At 44.6% G+C, this 24924-nt stretch overlaps 1 protein-coding gene across 2 annotated transcripts; it reads right to left on the bottom strand.

Moving 5' to 3' along the window:
• Nucleotides 1–301: 301 nt before the first annotated feature.
• LOC124008551 (protein MB21D2-like) lies at nucleotides 302–19218 on the bottom strand. Of its 2 annotated transcripts, XM_046319918.1 has the most exons (7): nucleotides 18917–19218; nucleotides 17902–18116; nucleotides 6138–6322; nucleotides 5725–5919; nucleotides 5216–5599; nucleotides 4361–4595; nucleotides 302–3264 (listed from the first exon to the last, which is right to left on the bottom strand). In XM_046319918.1, exons 2-7 carry the CDS (start codon nucleotides 18101–18103, stop codon nucleotides 3185–3187), a joined length of 1281 nt encoding a protein of 426 aa, XP_046175874.1. In that variant the 5' UTR covers nucleotides 18104–18116; nucleotides 18917–19218; the 3' UTR covers nucleotides 302–3184. The 2 variants fall into 2 exon arrangements, with proteins under 2 accessions (XP_046175874.1, XP_046175873.1); XM_046319917.1 differs by having other exon boundaries at nucleotides 302–4595.
• Nucleotides 19219–24924: the final 5706 nt, after the last annotated feature.

The following is a 24924-nucleotide window of genomic DNA, read 5'->3' as shown; positions in this document are numbered from 1 at the left end:
ATCAAGTTTGCCGACGACAACAGTGGTAGGCCGGATCACCGACAACGACGAGACAGCCTATAGGGAGGAGGTCAGAGACCTGGCCATGTGGTGCCAGGACAACAACCTCTCCCTCAATGTGATCAAGACGAAAGGAGATGATTGTGGACTACAGGAAAAGGAGGACAGAGCACACACCCATTCTCATCGACAGGGATGTAGTGGATCAGGTTGAGAGCTTCAAGTTCCTTGGTGTACACCAACAAACTATCACGGTCCAAACACACCAAGACAGCCGTGCTTCTACACCTGCATTGCTTAATGTTTGGAGTTTTAGGCTGGGTTTCTGTACAGCACTTTGAGATAACAATAAATTTGATTTGAAGAGGGCACAATAAAGCCTATTCCCCCTCATGAGACTGAAAAGATTTGGCATGGGTCCTCAAAAAGTTACACAGCTGCAAGACCGAGAACATCCTGACTGTTTGCATCACTGCCCGGTATGGCAACGGCTCGCCCTCCGACCGCAAGGCACTAGAGGGTTGTGTGTACGGCCCAGTACATTACTGGGGCCAAGCTTCCTGCCATCCAGGACCTCTATACCAGGCGGTGTGTCAATGGCCCTAAAAATGTTCAAAGACTCCAGCCACCCTAGTCATCGACTGTTCGCTCTGCTACCACACAGCAAGCGGTACCGGGGAGCCAAGTCTATGGTCCAAAAGACTTAACAGCTTCTACTCCCTGAACAGCTAATCTAATGGCTACCCAGAGTATTTGCATTGTCCCTCCACTCTGTTTTACACTGCTGCTACTCTCTGGTTATTATCTATGTATAGTCACTAACTCTACCTACATATTACCTCGACTAATCGGTGCCCCCGCACATAGTCTGTACCGGTACCCCCTGTATATAGCCTCGCTACTGTTATTTTACGGCTGCTCTTTAATTATTTGTTCATTTGTTCATTATTTCTGACTTATCTATTTTTTACCTAAGACTTATTTTTCTTAAAACTGCTTTGTTTTAAGGTTACACCTGTTGAACTCGGCGAATGTTATTTGATTTAGTGTTCCGATGATGCCCGAGTGATGTCCACCATGACAATCCACTAATGATATTCAACAAGCACCTCTGATAAGCTTGCGTCTTAAATGGCACCCTATTCAGTGCACTACTTTTGACCGGGGACCATGGGGCAGAAGTGCACTATATAGGGAATTGGGTGCCATTTTGGACACACCCTTAGTCTAAGCTAATGCCGATTAGAGCCAATCTGATGATAGAAAGGTGTTGATACTGTTTGTATTCAGGAGATTTGACTTCCACTCATTGGATGGGAAGTTATAGAAGGAAAACGAGAGGAGAGACGCAGCTATATAATGAGAAAGTGAGACAGATATATAACAAGACAGACAAGCAGCTGTCCCAGTTCCCAGCAGCCCCCATCCTTTACCACTAATCTGTACTAAGGGCCAGAGGCTGGCCCGTCTCCCCATCCAACACATCTGGGTGGACAAGATAAGGCCCCCCAAGTCTCTCACACACACAGAGAGAGAGAGACAGAGAGACAGAGACAGAGACAGAGAGAGCACAAGGGGATGTGGAAAAGAGGCTAGCACATTGGGTGTTTGTGTCCTGCTGTGCATTTGTTCCGGTTCCATCTCTCTGGATCTCCAACTCTCTCTCCATCAGCACATTTAAAGAGCTTGATCAGTGGTCCGATCACACACAGCTTATTAAAACAGGCAAACCAAGCAGAAGAGCGAGAGAGGGACCATTACAAAACCAGTCAAGTTTCCTCCAATTAAAATCTGAGACAAGACAAAAAGCTTTTCCTCTGAGTTTCAACCACAAACCATGAAAACCTCCCCATCTTCATACACACAAGTGGAACAAATAAAATAGCCCTTACACAAGCCTTATACAGATGACGTGATGTAGCCTAGCCAAGCCATGGCAGTGCCTTCATTTCGTAACATGAAGATGAGAATACAATCGAGCAGTGTGCCAACCGTTTCCGCAGCTAACACTACCTCTCCTCCTTTCCGGAACAACCTGCCTCCGTTATAGGTAGTTTGTTAATATCATACAACATTTAATGACCACATCCCACCATTAAAGCCCCAATGTAAACTGTACCATGGTACACATTTTCAAAAGGGACTGTAAGAAAATAACTGAATTAAAAAGGTTTATAGCTTGTGTACCATAGCTTATAGCTTATAGCCCTGTGATATTACCCTTATTTGATGATAAACTGCTGCTTCAAGCTTTCATGGGATAAACCCAACCCCTCTGAATCGAGGCAAATTGATGAGGTGACCGCTGAGGAGCATGTTGGTCTGGAAGGTAAAGGTGGGGAATATGAGCGTTGAAGACTAAATCCACCCAAAACCACTAATTGGTATAATTTACAGTGTTAAATAACACTGTGTGAGATCAATATCTAGTGAACAAATGTTTCATTTTGTCGTTATAATAAGGTTGGTAGCAACATGTGGAAATCTGTTGCAGCTCAGATCGACAACCAAACCCACGATGCAATGCTCCCTCTATGGCCTGGCTGGCTTGGTCGGTAGCTAGACACAACAACACCAAAGACAATATCAGCATGTGAAGTAGCGAGTTGGCTGTAAAAATCACCTAAACTGCACTATGAATTTAGGAGTATACAATCTCACCATCTCAACCTGCAGATCGATGTACCTCACAGAGAGTCGGACATTCGCAACGGCACCATACAATGCACTCTGGACTGAAGAAGCAGACAAATAGGAGAAATGTGGTGGACCCTCTTATAAGAAATTCCGAGGTAGGAATATTGCAAAAATATGATCATTGGCTAATTTGAGAGAAAATAACCTCCCGCGACATAACATCAAGCCAGTATTGAAATGTGACATGCATGATAGACGTTTTCGCGATCGAAAAGTCGTATTCAAATGAACTTCCAGTGTAGTGAGAGCGGCTTTATTTCGGTCTGCTTGAACTGCAATAGCTCAGATCAACATGAAATTACCCTGGGAAGAGAGATAACATCACTGAGATGAACAAAAATAATATAGCATTCAAAAAAATGGGTGAATCTTTCCTTTAAGAGTACAGACTGACTCTGGGTCAGTGAGTACAGATACCTTTCTTATGGGGTGGTAGATTGAAGAAGCAAAGGCTCCCGAAACACCCATCCAGTGGCTCTTTGGTGCGTTACGTCACATCGTAAGTGTTGAAACGGAAGGACAACCCTGGGTTATACCATTCAAGATCGATGGAGGGGAACCATAACCCTGGAGTCACATAAAAAAAACAATGAACAACTTTAAAAATACCTGAGAGAGAGGGGGAAAGAGAGAGAAAGGAAGTATGAGAACGAGAGAGGGAAAAGGGATAAAACGTATAGAAAGAAAATACTATTTGTTCAAAGACATTGCCCCTCACCAAATTACATTCAGATACATCATAGTTGAATATAAAAAAAGATGGAGAATCCTGGTACTGTCACCCACTTTGATTGGGCAGGGGGAGGGGGGGATACAGTTTCTCATTAGTGTGGAGAGAGGAGAAATCCTTTGGGTAAGCCATGCCATTGAATGGGAGCAGCGGCAGACTTTCTTCATTCTAAAGCGGTTCTTTATTATTAAAAAAGACCCATCTCCTTACGGCTAGCTCATAAAAGAGCAGCAGTCTCCGTGGTAAGTCAACGAGCATTTTTCCTGTGGTGAGGTCTCTTTATGACATCACTCACTGCTAAATGGATAGAAGAGTGTTGGTTTCTCTAGCCTAGGGCTCTCTAGGGTCAGCCTCCTGCTCCTGGGAGTGTGCAAAGGTGTTTTTGGTAGTGTCATAGTTCAGCAGCGTTGTTAGCATCATTGTCGTTAGCCTCCGGGAGGGGGTGGGATAGGAGAGCAGTGAGGCTCTGTAGTGTTTTGACTCTCGAGCCATCCTAGTTGACTCGCCGTTTTACATGTGTTTTGAAGAGAGTGTTTGTCGATAGCACACCATTACTCTCAGGTCAGTAGAACTTGTCATCGATGCGGAAGTGCGGCCTTGTGACATCATCAGGGTTGAGAAAAACCGAAATCGACTTCCCGGGGTTCTCGGTCACCAGCTGCTGCAGCCTGGCAGCCAGTTTGTCGTCAGAGGGCGAGATGATGCCGCTGGCCGGGTAACCTTGCCTGGGCGACCCTCCGTGCCCGTTGGTAGCGCTCGCTGCTTCCCTCTTCAGCTGGCTCGCCTGTCTGGCCTGGTCCAAGGCCGCCCGTAGGTGCTCGGTCGGGTCAGACCGGACATGGGCCAGCTTCCGGGCCACCAGCAGGGATTGGCTGTCCGACAGGTGCTCCAGCATGTTGCACTGGGGCAGAAAGTAGTTGGGACAGTTCTTACCCAGGATGCAGTGGGCCAGATCATCCAGGAGGCCCAGGAGGAGGCGGGCGGGGGTTTCTGGGTCAGGCGAGGAAAGGTAGGCGGGCGGTAGGCGGTCACAGGCCCAGAAGAGGAGGGTGCGAAGGTGGTAGGGGCTGAGGCCAGTGCGGGGGCGAGCCAGGAGGCGGGAGAGGACAGCCTTGGCAGCCTGGAAGGCCTGGGCCATGGGGTACGGGATGCACTTCTTCAGCTGCACCTGGAGACAGACATGACAGGGGACAATGATATGGCAGCCAGGTCACTTTATTAATCCCACGAGGGGTAATCAGATTTGTCACCAGAAAGACGCAAACAGCATTAACAGACGGTACACATGCATGCCCCAGAGACACAGCCTGGATCGATGTTATACAGAGTCATTGTCAACGGTACTTGAAGACCGTTAAGAACCTTACTACTTTCATATTTGAAAGTTCAAAATGTTCCACTGGTAAGTGAACTTGTACTTCCGCTCAGTTTTATTTAACGGTAAAGTCATTGGTGCACAAAGTAAACACCAGAATAGGACGGACTTCGGCAAAAACTAAGAGTATGACACCGAAGGCTAAAACGTTTATGCTGTTTTGGTCCCGCAGCTATCATGTTGTAGCAGCATGAAGCACACCCGTGCACATACTCTGGGTGAGTGCATCGAGTTTATCTGCAATTCTTTTGGCTGCTTGTGGCAATTACATACCGCTGAGTTTCAGTTGAACAAATTAGGCTAGCTGATCCAGCAGAAATCCCATGCCCAATCTAACCAACTATACAGCTATTCAAAAGAAGAAGCTACCCGATGGTTAACTAGCCAACTACAACGTGCAGCTAGCTACCCACCTCGCTGCGTGAGAACGCCAGCCTCCACTCCCGGTCGGGCCTCCCCCCCAGCGGAGCCGGGCAGGGCAGCAGGTAGAACCCAGAGATGGCCTCCTCCTCTGTGATCTTCCCGTCCCAGAAGTGATTGGCCGTCAGCCAGCCCTGGGCCACGGCAGGCCAGCCCCGGAAGGACACCACTGGCAGCAGGTCATAGAGCACCCGGCTGGAGCCCGCCTGGAGGATGAGGGTGGTCAGGGGCCCGTTGCGTTCCAGCCTCTCTGGGACGGGGATGCCTCTCTTGGGGGAACGCCTCAGCTCGTCCACCGCCTCACCCACCACTCCCCAGAACCAGTCAGCCACCAGCGCCGGGGACATGTAGCAGCCATCCAGAGACTGGTGGGGCGACTAGAATCAAATACAAATTGAACTTCATTAAAACCAATGCAACACATCTTACAGTAAAATACAATAACACAGTAAAATACAAAACTAAAAGCGCTAAAAGAGAAGCACATTAGAAAACGCATTACGTAGAGGGAGGGGGGGACGGCACCAGAGGCTTTGTGACCCATTTCCCTTTTCTCTTCCTCATCATCATCGTCGGGGGGTGAGTCTGTCTCCTCCTGGCAGCAGATCCTCCATCTTGCCTGGGTGTTGGGGTCGCAGAGCCGCAGGGAGAGCCAGGAGTGGCAGGGGGCCGACTGGCGCATGTCCAGGGTGACCGGCTGGTTGACATTAGAAGAAACAATACTTCATTACACCTTTTCCTGAGAAAACACTAGTATTTGTTTTGCATCAAACTTCATATGACACAACATAGATCAAAAAGTTTTTAAAAAGGGCACAGTAAAAACGTCACATACATCACAAAACACAACTTAATATCAGTAAGATACATACAAAACAAATTAAACGTTTCCCATTCCATCCGTATTGCACCAACCTGGTTGCGATCATGGAGCTTGAGGGCGGGCACCAGGAGGGTGAAGTCCAGGTCGAAATCGGCCCCCTTGGCGTAGTCCCCCAGCTCCTCTGGGTTGAGGTCCAGAACCCCCTCCCTGGCACCCCCAGACAGGAGCAGGTACTCATTGGCCACCGGGAGACGCTGGTCCACCTTCTGTACAAGGCCTGGAGGAAGAAAACGCACAAAGAATGAGCATAATATGAAATTCTAAAAGCAGACCTTGAGCAGTTCTTCTTGGTCAGAAGCAAATGCAATGCATACATTCATGAAGTATTCATGAAAAAGCGCAGTAGTGATACTGACAAAAGTATGTGTGAACCATTTCAGGAAGCTACATGTATGTCGCACATCACTACTTCACAGGAGAACCATTTGAACGTTTTTTTTTAAAGAAATGCCTTCTGGAACATGTAAACTTTCATGTGCTTTAATAACAACGCTGAGCCATTGTTGCTCCTAAATGTTTCCACTTCACAATAACAGCTCTTACAGTTAACCGGGGTAGCTGTAACAGGGCAAAAATTTGACAAACTGGCTTGTTGGAAAGGTGGCATCCTATGACGGTGCCATAGAGCTCTTCAGTAAGGCCATTCCACTGGTAATGTTTGTCTATGGAGATTGCATGGCGGTGTGCTCAATTTCATACACCTGCCAGCAATGGTTGTGGCTGAAATCCACTCATTTGAAGGGGTGTCCACATACACTATATATACAAAAGTATGTACAAGGGTGAACATGAGCGGGGTAAACACCTACACAATGAAACAAGTACATTTTACTCATTTCAGGAAACTAGGCGTCTGTCGCACTTCTCTACTTCACAGGAGAGGCATTTGAACGTAAACATTTTTTTTTAAATCAAAAAGTAAAACGTTGGGCCAGAAATGCCTTCTGAAACATTTAAACTTTCATGTGCCTTAAACGTGTAAGCCACCTGTGAATATAATTGTTAACCTGTCTGGGAACGCTCAACAGAAATCTCATAATCCAAATTCCTCAAACATACAAGTATGAGGCACCATTTTTTCAAGTTTTTGTCCAACCACTTCCTGGTTGGATTTTCTCAGGTTCTCACCTGCCATATGAGTTCTATTATACTCACAGACATCATTCAAACAGTTTTAAAAACTTCAGTGTTTTATATCCAATACTACTAATAATATGCATATATTAGCATCTGGGACTGAGTAGCAGGCAGTTTACTCTGGGCACGCTTTTCACCCAAAAGTGAAAATGCTGCCCCCTAGCCTAAACAGGTTAAATTACAAGCCCAGCTGATTTAGCCACGGAAAAAGTCAGGAAGCTTCACGCTAGCCATGATTGGCTGAGATAATGGATGGTCTAGACATGCCGAGAGATGAGTTTGGATTGGTCTGTCACGTAGCATGCCTCTGTCCATAACATGAGTTGCTCAGTAGGTGTAGATAATCCTTGCTACCGCAGATTTTTGGAAATGTATGGACAACTGCAAAAGTCTTGCTACTGCTCTCAACAACATTGCTGGCCTGAATTACCAAGTGCTATCGACAAAAGATCTGTGGGAAAAAGTTGGACTACTTTCTGGAGGAATGGAATGTTGGAGGAATGGAATGTTGCTGGAGGAATGAAAAATGGAATGTTGGGTCATATGAGGTCTACACAGCTCCCTTTGTGACTGGTAGCCTAGTGGTTAGAGTGTTGGGCCAGTAACCGAAAGGTTGCTGGATAGAATCCCGAGCTCTCGTTCTGCCTCTGAACAAAGCAGTTAACCCACTGTTCCCCGGTAGTCCGTCATTGTAAATAAGAATTTGTTCTTATTGGTGACAGGGGGCAGTATTTTCACATCCGGATGAAATGCATGCCCAAATTCAACTGCCTGCTACTCATCCCCAGAAGATAAGAGATAAAAATCTTATCTTAAGGGACCTTCTTGCAGTTCCTATCGTTTAGACTGGATGTCAAGTCTTTAGAAATTGGTTGAGGTTATTCCGTTGTGTAATGAAGTATGGCCATCTTGAACGAGGGTCACTTGAAGTGTTAGATAGAGGCACGTGACCAGAAAGCTATCTACAGTTTGTTTTCTTCCTGTATTGAACACATTCTTCAATTTCAGCGATTATTTACATTAAAAAAATACCTAAAGTTATATTTTAAAAGTAGTTTGAAATGTTTTGGCAAAGTTTACAGGTAACTTTTGAGATATTTTGTAGTCACGTTGCTCAAGTTGGAACCAGTGTTTTTCTGGATCAAACACGCCAAATAAATTGACATTTTGGATATATATATATATATATGGAATTAATCGAACAAAAGGACCATTTGTGATGTTTATGGGACATTTGAGTGCCAACAAAAGAAGCTCGAAGGCGTGAATTATATTTTTATTTCTGCGTTTCGTGTCGCGCCTGCAGGGTTGAAATATGGTTTCTCTTTGTTTGTGGAGGTGCCATCCTCGGATAAGCAAACGATGCTATTTCGCCGAAAAGCCTTTTTGAAATCTGACATGTTGGCTGGATTCACAACAAGTGTAGCTTTAATTTGCATGTGTGATTTAATGAAAGTTTGATTGTTATTCTCCAAATTAGCTGGTTGTCCTCAACCATCCCCGGCTTCCCACTCCAAGAGGGAGTCTTTACTGAATACAGCCTGACTGACTGTGCAAACTGCTTAGACAGAGGGGGAAAGGAGTGGGACACTAGGAAATAAAAAACATGTGTCGCTTCATTTTCATCAAATGAGAACAGAAGTGCCACGCTATCATTTGGCAAGCAGCCACGCAAGTAAATACGATAACAATGAAAAGGCAAGTTGTTTAGGGGGCAAAAAACAATGAATGCCATCCTATTTCTAATGCTTTTCAGAGAATATATGTAGCCAGCTACATTTCCTAAAAGTTTTCCTTGAAGTTAATCTGGCATTTTACAGGACAAAGTCTGCTACACTGAGAAAAGTAGTGGATGGGCCCATGTCATCCCAGGCACACCCATGGCTCGCCCCTGCCCAGTCATGTGAAATCCATAGATTGGGGCCTAATTTATTTATTTTAATTGACCGATTTCCTTATGAACTGTAATGCCGTAAAATGTTTGCATTTATATTTTTGTTCAGTATAAGGCCGACATAAAAATGGTACAATATTTAACGCCACACTACTAGCATTCTATCATCTAGCTTCTGGGAAACTATTTCTCCACCCATCACAACCAAAAACTCTATAAAGAGTTCATGAAGAATACTACAGCCAATCAAGTACTTAGCTGTGTTCTCACCGATGGTAGCTCTAAATCCAGGCTGTTTTTTTCTACAGAGTGTGTATTACTGACAGAAAAGGACATGAGCGCAGAGAAAGAGAGAGGGGAAGAAAGAGCGTACAGAGCACCAAGCAATAATCAGATAAAGAAATCAGATCTGTCAGTTCCACTCCCCCAAAAAATTTGAGAAGCCAAGTACAGCGGAGTTCGAGAAAATATCTTACAGACAGGCAAAGGGCAGAGTTGGCGAGCAGGAACTTCCTGCGATTTGTTCTCTCTACAGTTGATCAATTGGGTCAAATGGGGAGCAGAGATCTTTGTCTCATCTCTCCAGTAGCTAGTGTGGTGCTCAGAGAGGAGGGGACAAAGAGAGAGATGGGGAAGGAACGAAAGAGCGAAAGAGAACGATGGGGAAGGAGAGACAGACAGATTCTCTCTCTCTCCACTAATGAGGCCCTGGATGTTAGTCTGTTTGACCCAGAGGAGATGTGAGGCTGTTCCAGAGAACACAATCTACATTCTAATCCCATGGGCCACTTACTGTCTCCTTTGCGCATACAGAAACGCAGGAAAACCATGACGTACATGGAAACAAGTCTACAAAGGTTGTGGCCAACAGTTTAGGTTACATCATTTTAGGTGAGGTCCAAAAAAGCTTTGGAGCTTGGATGAGAAACTCTACAATAAGGACCACACTAGCCTAGTTTTCAAAACTAAAAGCCCCTCTGTGTTTGAGGAGTACTAATATTAATGAATCCAGTTGTCATTTAAAACAGCCCCAGTGTGATGCACCCAGCTAACTGGGAGGACACACACACACACAGCAGGTAACTGAGAGGTCAATAATAGTGGATCTCATTTCCATAGAGCCAGTCTGGGAACTGTGATGATTAGCACTGGAGAGCTGCCCAAGATTGCCGTCTCACACACAAAATGTCACACTGACAAACTCCCCATAACGGACAGTGCAGAGAGTGATGAAAACCTTTGAATCACCATTCAGAGTGTGTTGCCATGTTCAGCTTCATAGTAGCGTAGCCTATATGGTGCTACAGTATAAACATAGTAACGTCATTCCGGGGGAGTGGGGGATGCAGAGTAAAAGAGAGGAGAGGGGGATGCAGAGTAAAAGAGAGGAGTGGGGGATGCAGAATAAAAGAGAGGAGAGGGGAATGCAGAGTAAAAGAGAGGGGGATGCAGAGGGGGATGCAGAGTAAAAGAGAGGGGGATGCAGAGTAAAAGAGAGGGGGATGCAGAGTAAAAGAGAGGGGGATGCAGAGTAAAAGAGAGGGGGATGCAGAGTAAAAGAGACGGGGATGCAGAGTAAAAGAGAGGGGGATGCAGAGTAGAGGGGGAAAGTAAAAGAGGGGGATGCAGAGTAAAAGAGACGGGGATGCAGAGTAAAAGAGACGGGGATGCAGAGTAAAAGAGAGGGGGATGCAGAGTAAAAGAGAGGGGGATGCAGAGTAAAAGACAAAGTGTAAGAGTAGCTGTGTAAATACATCGACACCCAAAGGAACAGTTGGGATGTGGACAGTAGGTCTTTGCTTTCTAAATCATTCAAAGACAGACCATCCAACCCATCCAATAAATAGTGAAACACAGATCCTGCCAACAGAGAGTTTCACCAACTCAATTACCACGGAGCGCTTTCTCTGCTTTACACTCATTTGCTCTTTTAAAGAGCAAACAATTAGCCCCAGAAAGGCATTATCAGCCATCTAAAGAGAATGTGCTTTCAGACAGAGATGGATTAACACACACATGTAGTTGTCAGTCATAGGTGGGTTCTGCTGTGTGTGTGTTGCTCCCTGCCGACTCCAGTGTTTATGAATTCTCATCAAGCTTTTAAAATAGGCCTCGCTCATTCTTTAAATAAAACAGAATTAGAGATTGTTCCCATTTTATCTGATTGTCTGGGATTGTTAGAGGGACGAGAAACTCTCTTTTGAAGCTGAAGAGGGTCAAAGGCTATCTAACACTGGGCAGCATAACCAAGGTTATTGAAAGGTGTGCGTGTGTGATCCATAGAGTTCTGTAGTGCTGTAGAGTTTAATAGAGCGATGGGTCGTGTTCAGGGACAGATCAGATTGGGCTATTAAAAATCTGAACACAATATGTCCCTTTGGGTTTTCACACATGGCAAATGTCAAATTGCTTTTCATGTAATGTACATTAAAAGTGATTCGAGGGAGAGATAGACCAGAGAAAGAGAGCCCAGAGGGAGAGAGTAATGTACATTTAGCTGTAGCAGTTCAACCATACGACGGCACTCGCATGGTTAATTATCAGTTAGTCTTCAGTTAATGAGCTGTAACCTTCCTGCTGCCCATACGACCCTACACCAGAGGGACAGGGTCATATGGATAGGGTCGCTACACACACACACACATAGAGCAGTTCATAGACGGGAGACTTGGTGTGCGTTAGCGAACGTAGGAGGAGATGCAGTCAGAACAACGATGGTGCTAGCAGAGGTGCTATGACAGTGAGTGACTAAGGCTAGTTGAAAATCAATTCCATCCCGACTCCCCCCAGACCCAACTCATCAGAACGCCCCCACCCCATGATCCAACTAGCAATTTAGACCAGTCCCATGTACAATACACACAACAGAAAACAATAGCAGACCATAGATGGATGCACTCTTGGGTAAATAAATTAAACAAGCTCCAGTAAAAATATTTTCGGGAGTGTGAATTGTACTGTAGTATATGGACTGGAATTACACACCACTGTCAAACCATGAAGCTGGGAGAGAACGCGCAACGGTGATAGTTCATTGATTTGTGCAGGACATGCAGCCTACAAAGTTAATTACAGGATAGTTCATTTCAACTGATATTAATAGGGCCCATTTAAATAATTAATAGGTTGACTCTCTTGCTCTCATACCATGGGACTAGAATAAGATCAAAAGAGTTCTCTTCACGAGAGCTTAATGTTTATCGGTCTGAATAAGTAACTGTCTGCTCTATGCGTCGCTCATTCTCGCTTTCTAACTGCACAAGTCCCTTACATTCAGCTAAAAATAAAAAAAGAGCAAGCTGGCGACGCTCTTCGAACAGTATATTAGTACATTTTTTTTTATTAAGTCTTTAAAATGTCCGAGCTATTATAGTCCAGCTTTTCCTGGGACTGCACAAGAGGAGAGCAGGGGTGTATATTCTTAACGCGCCAGAGAACAGTAAGACATCGAATAGATGAGTTAGAAGCTTATGCATAGTAACCCATCATACATTTGCTAAACACAAGGTTAATACGGCATTGAATGCATTACCTGTGCAATGCATAGTTCCATACCTTTTTAAAAACCGAGCATATACATACAGGCTAAATTTACATATCACAGTGCAAGAAAAATTAAGTTAGATTATGAAATGACAGGTGCGCTCAGTCAGAGCACGCAGTTTGAAAATCTCCCCAAAAAGACAACGCAATGAAGAACGGTATTGTCGCTTTCGAGTGAGTACAACACTAGTCTATAGTGTAAACTACGGTGAATATGTCTTCTAAATAAAGGCTCAAAAGATCTGCGTTTTGAATGCATGTTTCATTCAAACTGCATCTAGCCGAGGCCCGATTAGGCAACCATTTGGATCAGTGATGGGTCTACTCTAGACAGTTTACAAGGCCCAGAAATGCTATTTGAATGGAGTGCGCACCAGTTTATTAAAGCAATGATATTACTGTGTAGCCTGCCTAGAGGCTATGCAGGAACAAATGTATTGGTCACAAAAAAAGTAATCAGCTGATAAGATGATGCATGAATAGTGAACTGCACTCCATACCGAGATGCACCGTGTTCCCCACGTGAGACCAACAATATTCTTTGGAACACTCCCACGCTCTGAAGTGATTTGCTCATGTCAAACGAGGCCTAACCGACCTTTCAGATTCTCTGGGAGAACCTCAACCAAAAGCCTGCGACACACATGCGCCGAACTTTCATTCCCATATAAGCGACGGTACTGAGCTCTTTCAAGGCGGCCTCATCTGAAGTCACCTCAGGGGCTCCAGCGGGAGCTGCTGTGTGTCTGCCGGCTGCCAGAGCTACAGTGGACCGTAGGTATTTACAGCGACATTCCTCAAACAGTATGCGAGTGGGCGCGACGCCCTGAGAACAGAAGTTATAAAATACAAACCAACTTCGGAGCAGTCAACACAACCGATCATTACCTGAACACAGGCTGAATGACAGTAGCTGCTACAGCCTAGCCCATAGCCATAAAAACAATAACTCAACATTCAGTTCATATTCTGACAGTGATTGGGTTGGCATTACTGACAGAAAAACATGCTAGAAATCTTTAATCAATCTAGCTAGCTTGATTTTAGTGAAAAGTTACATTATCAAATATTATTCAATATGAAATAGATTATGACATTGAAAACCACTGTTAGAGGGACGAGCCGAAACGCAGACCACAAAAAACAAGCTCTGCGGGAAGAAACAAAACCACTTGTTTGGGCGTTTTGGTTTTGATTAGTCTTTCAGCCTCAACTCTGGACTTCTGAAGAGACAACGGCTGGGTCTGGACTTCTGAAGAGACAACGGCTGGGTCTGGACTTCTGAAGAGACAACGGCTGACTTGCGCCCAGTTCTTAGTTTTTGTGTCGGCTGAACGTGAAATGGAGCTCCCCTCCTGTTTCCAACCCTCTGGCCTTCTTTGTGTTTGAATTAAACCGACGTTAAAGCCGTATTAAAAGGGGTTCCCGAGTGACGCAGAGGTCTAAGACACTGGGTCTCAGTGCAAGAGGAGTCACTGCAGTACCTGGTTCGAATCCAGGCTGCATCACATCCAGCCGTGATCGGGAGTCCAATAGGGTGGTGCACAAGTGTCGTCCATATTTGACTGGGGTAGGTAGGCCATCATTGTAAATACTAATTTGTTCTTAACTGACTTGCCTAGTTAAATAAAGGTTCAATGTAAAACATAGGCTTGTTTAATGAGCTCTGTGGGGAAGGAGAGGTCAGCCGTAGTCAGAGACACATGGAAAAAGAGAATGCGCAAATCTGCATTTGCACTGTTCAAGTAAATCTGTTGTCACATGTTATTTACATACATTTTAAAGTTTAGAATCTGTAGAATTTGTCCTGTTGGTGAACCTTCGCCCCAGTCGGAGGTCCTGAGCAGGTTTTCATCACGGATCTCTGTACTTTTCTCCATTCATCTTTCCCTCAATCCTGATTAGTCTCCCAGTCCACGCCGCTGAAAAACATCCCCACAGCATGATATTGCCACCACCGTGCTTCACTGTAGGGATGGTGCCAGGTTTCCTCCAGACGAGACACTTGGCATTCAAGCCCAAGTGTTCGATCTTGGTTTCATCAGACTAGAGAATCGTGTTTCTCATGGTCTGAGAATCCTTTAGGTGCATTTTGGCAAACTACAAGCAGACTGTCATGAGCCTATTACTGAGGAGTGGCTTCTGTCTGGACACTACCATAAAGGCCTGATTAGTGGAGTGCTGCAGAGATGGTTGTCCTTCTGGAAGTTTCTCCCATCCCCACAGGAACTCTAGAGCTCTGTCAGAGGGACCATAGGCTTCTTGGTCATCTCCTTTCTACCCCGATTACTCAGTTTGGCCAGGCAGCCAGCTCTAGGAAGAGTCTTGGTGATCCCAAACTTCTTCCATATAAGAATGATGGAGGCCACTGTGTGGACCTTCAATGCTGCAGAAATTATTTGGTACCCTTCCCCAGATCTGTGTCTTGACACAATCCTGTCTCGGAGCTCAAGGGACAATTCCTTCTACCTCATGGCTTGGTTTTTGCTCTGACATGCACTGTCAACTGTGGGACCTTATATAGACAGGTGTGTGCCTTTCCAAATCATGTCCAATCAATTGAATTTACCACAGGTGGACTCCAAATCAAGTTGAGGAAACATCTCTAGGATGTTCAATGGAAACAGAATGCACCGGACTTCAATTTCGAAAAGGGTCTGAATACGTATGTAATTAACGCCCGTTTTTATTTTTTAATAGATTTCTCCAAAAAATGTAAAGAACGGTTTTCGCTCTGTCATTTTGGGGTATTGTGTGTAGATTGATGAGGAAAAACAAATTTAAATCAATTTTAGAATAAGCCTAACTAAACAAAATGTGGGAAAAGTCAAGGGGTCTAAATACTTTGAATGCACTGCATCTCTGCCTTAAACTGGCAGATTAAGGGGATTTATTTATTTATACTAATTAGATTTCACATCAACCTGAGGGGGTTTAAGCTACACCTCTACAATAATAAGATATATTATCTAACCGTAAATAAGCTCAAATCACTTGTGGTATACAGACATGTTTGTTAGACCAAGTATAAACCAGCCTTTGGTCATTATTCTACATTCCCACGACCCATATAGACCTGTGGGAATTCTAGATCCATGTTTCCACAGGCATGCTGTAGGCCAGCCTAACACTGTTTACTGAAGAGCTACCGGGTAAATAAGTGGATTTTCCTTCCTTGGATCTGTCAAACTGTGGATCTATTTCACTGTGTGGTGCAATGCATCGCCTCCTCTCTTCTCCCTCTCTGTCAGCACTGAATTCCCGGTGGGGAGCCTCCTGCTTCTCAAACTAGGCTAGAGAACTTTTACAAAGACCCAACAAGAAAAGAAAGTCAAACAAACACACGCGGGCTAACATTCACATGGATAGACACGTAGGCTACGTTTACACAGGCAGCCTAATTCTGATCTTGTCACTAATTGGTATTTAGCCCAATCAGATCAGCTCAGAAAAATATGTGATTTATATATTTGTTTTTACCAGTGGGAAAAAGAGCTGAATTGGGCTGCCTGTGTAAACACAGCCATAGAGAATCACACACACAGACCACTGCAAATGTTCCATATAAAGAACTCTAGTAGTTGGGGAGATGTTTCCTTTCAACTGCCTGGGCTCCCTCTTCAAGGTTCTTCAAAAACAGTGTCACAGTGCTACTCGCTAATGCACACACCGTACATTTACAAATCATCTTAAATCCTACACTTCCCTGTCAAGGTGCAAATTTATATTATTTTTAATGGCAAACGGTTGGAAATTAAAGAGCAGTCAGCCGGACTGACAACGGAGACAGCGACAGAAAGTGGACGAGTTAATTAATACAAAAAAAAATAGGGGAGAAGCAGGAAAAGAGGGGGGGTGCACCGTGAGGGCAGGGGGAGTCATTCAATCGGGATAGAGGGTTAAGTGTGTGAGTGAGAGTGCAAAATGGTCGAGAGCGAGCGAGAGACCCATCTCACAGATGAGGGAGGACGGGAAGCCATGAGGCTGGTTTTTAATTCAACAGTAATTAAAACGTGTTAATGACAAACAATGTATTAACATTCCTTACACATGCTTCTCAGTCACCAGGCTTAATAGGATGATAATAGGCACAGATGACTTTTTTTGGGGGGGGGGGGGTTCTCAGGCATGTACAAATTGAGAGAGTGAAGAGAGAAAGCGGGAGGAGAGAAAGAGGGAGGGGAGAGCTAGAGAGTGTGGCGAGAGCGAGAGCGGAAAAGAGGACGCTAGGCTATCTAGTGCAGAAGTTGAGAGGCAGAGAGATACAGGAGGGTTGGCAGTAAACTAATACAATATGACAGGATTAGAAGAAGGGGCTGTTATGATATTTTAGTGCAAACAATACTCACTGCCAATCATGGCTCCTATTCACAGCTATAGTTACAGGGGGGTGGACAGGGGAGTGGACTTAGTGCGAGTTAGCTTGTTTGTATTGTGCTTCCCACTCAAACTGCACATGATCAACAAACAGCCACAATAAGGAGGGGGGGGTAAGCAAAACAGAAAGAGAGAAAGAGAGATGATAGAAGTAGTAAAACAAAAGAAAGTCAAATAAAGGAGAGGATATGCGACTCAAGAGAGGGAGGGATCCCGGCCAAAAGGGGCTTCGGTTCCAGTTGCACTGGGACAAGCAGAGAGGAGAGGAGAGAGCGTAGGAGCAGGCAAAGGCAGAGCTTGAGGAACAGAGGGAGAGGGAATAGTACCACCTATTGGACAATGAACCTCACTTCACCTGGCTGATAAGCATATTAAGACCTTGATCCATGACAAAGAAAATAAACACAGCTGAGCCACCACCTTTCCTCCATCTGTACTTATCCACAACCACATTACTCACGATACGTTTTTATCAAGCACACAATAGGCCTCGGTCAAAGTCTTATATACTGTTTATGGCATTAATGGACCCGGTATAAGGAATGTTCTTATGCACGACGCAAAGCGGAGTGCCTGGATACAGCCCTTAGCCTTGGTATATTTGCCATATATCACAAACCCCAGAGGTGCCTTATTGCTATTATAAACTGATTACCAACGAAGTTAGAGCAGTAAAAATAAGTGTCATACCCATGGTATACGGTCTGCTATACCACAGCTGTCCACCAATCAGCATTCAGGGTTCGAAGCACCCAGCTTATAATACTGTCTATATCAGTAGTGAATAAAAAATGTATTAACCCAAATGTAATAGCATATATAAAATGCATGTGGGTGAGTCTTACCCAGCATGTTGAAGATGAAGTCTTTGGCCGTGTGGACCTCGAGGGCGAGCTGGTCCCCGAAGTCCCCCTGCTCCAGGGTGACCAGCTCAGACACCTGGGCCGACAGCTGCTCCAGTGTGGCCCCCGACCGGAAGTCCACCTCAGAGGCCTTCTTCAACAGGGCCGGGGTCCGTGGGGCCACCGCACTCATCAGGGACTCCATGGTGAGTCACACCCTATGAAGGAGAGGGAGGGGGCAGACGGGTGTCAGGAATGTTTATCATGGAGGGGAGAAGACAGTTGTTTGCATATTGTGTGTGAGAGGCAAACAAAGTGGATTGTAAACTTTGTTATTACACTCTCAGTCCTAGCACTGACTACTGGCTAACTGGATTAATTGGAATTCTGAGGGCGTGACACCAGGAACTTGGAGGGTTGTGAACCATTGTTATGATTATGAATCACACACACACACACACATTGATTATTAGCTAATCATATCAACTATTTTACCTAGCTAGCTAAATAAGTTAGACTAAGTGTCATTGTTTTGATCTGTTAATCCACAGTAAACGCAGACCTCAAATGAACATCAAAAGTCATATTAATCTCATACACTGCGTATACAGTAGTCAAGCAGTGACAGCATGGGCTCTGTCCTCAAAACTAGGTCAATTAGCTAGCTAGTTAACTAACTGGCTAGCATGCTAATTAGCTGGCTAATTTACGAGTCTAACGTTAACTTGCTTCCTAGCTAGCTGAATAACCGGCTAACTGGAAATGAGCTTAACACAACAGCCATATTTGGATAACAGTGTAGACTTCCTAACTAGTTCAGATTATTCGGAGAGGGCACCGGAGTCGATTTTCGATAATAAATTAGCTAGCTAGCCGATTGGCGTGTTACCCACACAGGTGGGGATAAGTGCAACAACACAGCTGAGCTAGCAGCAGCAAGCGAGACAGCGATTCCTTCACACACCGCAGCGTTGCATTATTTGACTCCATAAATACACATTTGAACAAGCACACACACCCTTAGCACGCAGGTCTGGTGAAGTTTCTTTGCTATCTTCCAGGTTTACTGTTTTGGACTTTATATTGAAATCCGACTTCTTCTACCGTCATTTCCAACAGGTCCTCTGCGCCACCTTCCCCCTAGCAACACAGAACCCGGAAATCACGGTCCTCCACTGAGAATCTTGGGATTAGTAGTGTTTGTAATATCGCCCCAAAACTACAAAGCTTGATTTGAAGCCTATGATTACATTTGTGTCACTGTAGCTTACTGCAGGGTTTCCCGATGCTCGGTCCTGAGGCCCCACCTGGGTGCACGTTTTGTTTTTAGTTTTTTTACACTAGCACTACACAGCTGATTAAAATAATCAAAGCTTGATGGATGAGTTGCTTATTTGAAACAGCTGTGTAGTGCTGGGGGATTGGGAAACCCTGGACTACTGTAAAGTGGATCACTTGAGATAAGGACAGTGCAGCACAGCCCTGGTCAGAGATTTCATAGGGTGCTATGATTATCAAATCTGTTGGAGTCTAATGCGATTACAAATAAATCTAATACAATTAAAAATCAAGATTATTATTTCCCAATAGAACATGGTGGTTAACATGATTATGAAGCATTTGCATGCAATTAATAAGACTATAATTTCTAATTTACATGATAATTCCAATGTCAATACAGCAAATGCTCTGGCAAACCAACAACCAGCAAAAGAAGCACAACAGAAACCTGAAAACACCATTCAACTTGGAACTGAGTGAGTAATGTTTACTCTGAAGCTACTTTTAAAGCCAAGCAGAAAAATACATTAAAATGATATATTTTCCCTTATAAGGGCTGAATGCTAAGTTAAGGCTGGCTACCAAGCTTGCAAGGACAGAACAGATCCAACTGCAACTTCAATTAGCACTTAGGTGTGAAGTGAGAGGTGTCAAAGCCCATGAACCCAACAATGGCAGGAGAATTTCACAGCCTCCCTCACCCAAATGCAGAGGCCTGAAGCCCCCTCCCTCTGTGCAGACGTCATTACAATATCGTACCCCCTGGATTCATCTCTATTTTGAACTGATATGCAGCCAGGACACTTCAGTTGTATATTACCTCAATAAGAAAACAATATTGTTGCTTTGATCACATCAGAAAACATCCTCCTCGCAATCTCCAAAATACAACAGCCACAGGACTGTTGTCCAAACCTTGTTTGGATGTAATGTCATAAAGGACCATTCACTGAAACTGAAGAGATATAGCTAGCTAACAACCTACTTTTCCATGTAAAAAAAACGGTGGACAGAGACTTGCCAGCTGCGTTAGCTAGCTAGCTGGGATTTTCTACAAGGAATCTGCCTCCTGAAGAAAAGCTTCTCCCAAGTGGGTGTGACACCTACTTCCATTGCCTGCTGCACTGCAGCTTGGATTTCACCTGGCGATCTGTTCACCGTCTGCCCTGGCCTGTGCTTTGTTGACTATGAACTTGCTTGTTTACTTGACCGTACAACAGACTGTTTGTTCCCACACTCGGGACACTATTGGTTACACAGACTCTTGGCCTCCCATCCTATTCTAACCACATCTCACCGGCTTGGTACTCATGTTACCTGTTCAAATTGCTATACAATATGATCTTGTTGCTATCTGATACACATTCAAGTGTCATAAAAAATGAACACTGCAGAGCTCTCTGTGTCCTCTGCCGTGCCCTGATTGTATTACTGCTGATGATATTCTGACTTGTGCTCAATTGTGACTTGTGCTCTGATATCTGCTTAATTGATTTCTACTCTCGTAAAAGCCTGGGTTTCCTGCACGTTAACACTAGAAGCTAATTACCTAAAATGTATCAATTGAAAGTGTGGGCTCACAGCTCCAATCCAGATGTGTTGGTCATTACTGAGACGTGGTTAAGAAAGAGTGTTTTGAACACTGGTTATAACTTTTTCAGCAAGACAGATCTTCCAAAGGTGGTGGAGTAGCAATCTTGACCAAGGAACACCTTCGGTGCTTGGTCTCCACCAAGTCTGTCCCTAAACAATTGGATTTGCTGGTTTTAAGCATTAGACTTTCAAATTGTTATTTGTTGACTGTTGCTGGGTGTTATTGTCCTCCATCAACACCGGCCTGTACCCTACCTGCCCTAAGCTCTCTCCTGGCCCCTTACACTAAGTCTGAATTTGTCCTGATGGGTGACATAAACTGGGACATGCTTAAACCACATGACCAAGTCCTAAAGCAATGGGACTCCCTAAATCTTTTTCAGATTTTTACCAATCCCACAAGGTATGACTCCAAATACCCAGAAAAGGCTACTCTCCTTGATGTTATCCTCACCAATAATCTTGACATGTATCAGTCTGGTGTTTCCTGTAATGACCTTAGTGTTCATTGTTTTAAAGCCTGTGTTCATAATGGCTAATAAGTAAAACAACCTATCCTGATTTGTCAAAGACTCATGCTAAAAAAAACTTTAATGAGCAAGCCTTCCTTCATGACCTGGCCTCTGTAAATTGATATAGAATTAGCTCTGTCAAAGATGCTTGGACTTTCTTTTTTTTTCAGTGGTATTGTTAACAAACACACCCACATAAAGAAAATGATAATTAAAAACCGGTTCAGCGCCTGGTTCGACTGTGATCCGAGTTAACCCACCTCAAGAATTCCATTTGGCAATAGGCTCGGCACATGCATACTCAGGCTGACTGGCTCTCGTTCAGGCAAATGAGAAATAAGTGCACTCAGGCTATCCAGAAGGCCAAAGTTAGTTACTTTAAGGAGCCGTTCTCTTTCTGTGGGTCTAACCTTAAGGAGTTCAGGAATACGGTTAAAGAATAAGTCTTCCTCCTCACAGCTGCCCATGACCCTTAATATTGATCATGTGGTTGTTACTGACAAGGAGCACATGGCTGAGCTCTTTAATCACCACCTCATTATGTCAGGATTCCTACTTGACCCAGCCATGCCTCCTTGCCCGTCCAATATTTCCTCATCTCCCACCCCTTCTTATGCGACTAGCCCTGATGCTTCTCCCTATTTTTCCTCTGTCCAGCTACAAACTTTCTCCCTGCAGGCAGTCACTCAGTCTGAGGTGCAAAAGGAGCTCCTTAAACTTGACCCCAAGTCACCATCTGGATCGGATGGTTTTGACCCTTTCTTCTTTAAGGTTGCAGCCCCTATCATCGCCAAGCCAATCTCTGACCTTTTTAGCCTGTCTCTCCTCTCTGGGGAGGTTCCCATTGCTTGTAAGGCAGCCACAGGCGCGTTCTTTATTTAAAGGGGGAGATCAAGGTGGCCACTTTCTATTTTGCCCCGTTTATCAAAAGTATTGGAAGAACTTGTCAATAATCAACTGACTGGCTTACCTGATGTCTATACTATTCTCTCTGGTATGCATTCTGGTTTCACTCATGTTATGGATGTGTCACTGCAACCTCAAAAGGTCCTCAATGGTGTCACCATTGCCCTTGATTCTAAGCAATGTTGTGCTGATATTTTTATTGACTTGGCCAAAGCTTTTGATATGCTAGACCAATCCATTCTTGTGGGCCGGCTAAGGAGTATTGGTGTCTCTGAGGGGTCTTTGGCCTGGTTCGCTAACTACCTCTCTCAAAGAGGTCGGTGTATAACGTCAGAACATCTGCTGTCTCAGCCACTGCCTGTTACCAAGGAAGTACCCCAAGGCTTTACCCTAGGCCCCACTTTCTTCTCAATTTACATCAACAAGATAGCTCAGGCAATTGGATGATAGTCTTATACTCAGCTGGCCCCTTCCTGGATTTTGTGTTAAACACTCTACAACAAAGCTTTCTTAGTGTCCAACAAGCTTTATCTGTCCTTAACCTTGTTCTGAACACCTCCAAAACAAAGCTCATGTGGTTTGGTAAGAAGAATGCCCCTCTCCCCACTGGTGTGATTACTACCTCTGAGGGTTTAGAGCTTGTGGTAGTCACCCCCTTACAAGGACTTGAGAGTATGGCTGGACGGTACACTGTATTTCTCTCAGCACACATCAAAACTGCAGGCGAAGGTTAAATCTAGACTTGGTTTCCTCTATCGTAACCACTCCTCTTTCACCACAGCTGCCAAACGAACCCTGATTCAGATGACCATCCTACCCATGCTAGATTACGGAGACATCATTTATAGATCAGCAGGTAAGGGTGCTCTGGAGGGGCTAGATGTTCTTTACCATTCGGCCATCAGATTTGCCACCAGTGGTCCTTATAGGACACATCACTGCACTCTATACTCCTCTGTAAACTGGTCATCTCTGTAAACTCGTTGCAAGACCCATGGGTTGATGCTTATTTATAAAACCTTCTGAGGCCTCACTGCCCCCTATCGGAGATACCTACTGCAGCCCTCACATTTACATTTAAGTCATTTAGCAGACGCTCTTATCCAGAGCGACTTACAAATTGGTGCATTCACCTTATGACATCCAGTGGAACAGTCACTTTACAATAGTGCATCTAAATCTTAAAGGGGGGGGGGTGAGAGGGATTACTTATGCTATCCTAGGTATTCCTTAAAGAGGTGGGGTTTCAGGTGTCTCCGGTTTCAGGTGTTTCAGGTGTCTTTCTCCACATACAACACCTGTTCTGCCAGTCACATTCTGTTTAAGGTCCCCAAAGCACACATATCCCTGCGTTCCTCCTCTTTTCAGTTTGGTGCAGCAAGTGACTGGAACAAGCTGCAAAAAAACCACAAAATAAACACTCCAACTGGACAGTTTTTTTCTCCATCTCTTCATTCAAAGACCCAATCACTCTTATTGACAGTTGTGGTTGCTACGCATGATGTATTGTTGTCTCTACCTTCTGTTGTTTTCTTAGGTCTCTCTTTAGGTTGTGCTGTGGTGTCTCTCGTCATTGTGTGTTTTGTCCTATATTTTTATTCCCCCGTCCAAGCCGGAAGGATTTTGGTAGGCCATGATTGTAAACAAGAACGTGTTCTTAACTGACTTGCCTAGTTAAATAAAGGTTAAATAAATAAAAAAATATGCAAAATAAAGCTTCCATACAGCTGACGTGAAGTGACACCTCTACTCGTATGCAGAACAAGGGGGCGAGATGGCGCCTGAACCAGCCCTCTGCTTTTAAAAGACAAAGGGACACCACAGGATCCCCTTGCAGAACGAAATGCTCTGCCTCTGACAGCATCTGAACTCCTTCCTCTCCTCCTTTGCCCTTTTTCTTCAGGACGGGAGAGATTTGCACAGTCATCAAAAGATCTTCAAACCATTGCCAGTTTCTCCTCCATCACCCCATCTTTGCCGGTGTCACCTTGAAATACCTCCCCCTTTGAAGCCATATCAGAGAGGCTGACAGTGCAGATAATTGGCCCAGTGGAGGTAATGGAGGAGAGACTCGAGAGGACCTAGAGCCAACCAGGAACTGGAATCTGTTGAACCACTTCTCAAATTCTTCTATCAGCAAATTCATCAAAGACAAAGTGAGGAAAGTGGTAGAGAGACAGAGAGAGAGGTGCAGGGCAGAGAGGGGCAGCACTTATAGCTACAGTTTATGTCTATGACATACGATTTCTGTGTGAATGCTGTCTGTTTATTTGTCAACATTACTCTGCAGCCTCAGTCATTCCATCAAAGGTAGCAATCATTGGGTGGTTGCTGGGGGAATTTTTATGCCTTTTCATACATACTCCTCTTAGCCTGACATGCAGTGTCTAACCTGCATAGAAGCCTCAATTGCAGTAATACAATGGGATAGAGAAAGAGGTGTGTGCTGCTCTGAAAGAGGCAATGGCACCCTATGGGTCCTGGTCAAAAGTAGTGCACTATGTAGGTAATTTGGGACTTGGCCAGTGTTTAATGCAGAGGCGCGGTGCCCATTGAAGTGAGGGGATGATGATCTACCTGAATGTGTGACAGTGCTGACCATTTAAGGGTCTGTAAAGGTCAGGAGGGAGCAGTGGTGTGAGAGCTTTGAACAGCCATTACTTGTTATTCCGCTTCAATGTGTGGGCTGCTGTGTACTGTGAATTGATGCTTCAGAGAGAGGATTAGTTGCTGC

The sequence above is a fragment of the Oncorhynchus gorbuscha genome, linkage group LG21 (assembly GCF_021184085.1).
Source record: "Oncorhynchus gorbuscha isolate QuinsamMale2020 ecotype Even-year linkage group LG21, OgorEven_v1.0, whole genome shotgun sequence".
Lineage (NCBI taxonomy): Eukaryota > Metazoa > Chordata > Actinopteri > Salmoniformes > Salmonidae > Oncorhynchus > Oncorhynchus gorbuscha.
Note: the sequence above shows the minus strand (reverse complement) of the source record. Positions and strands in the feature narration are given on the sequence as shown.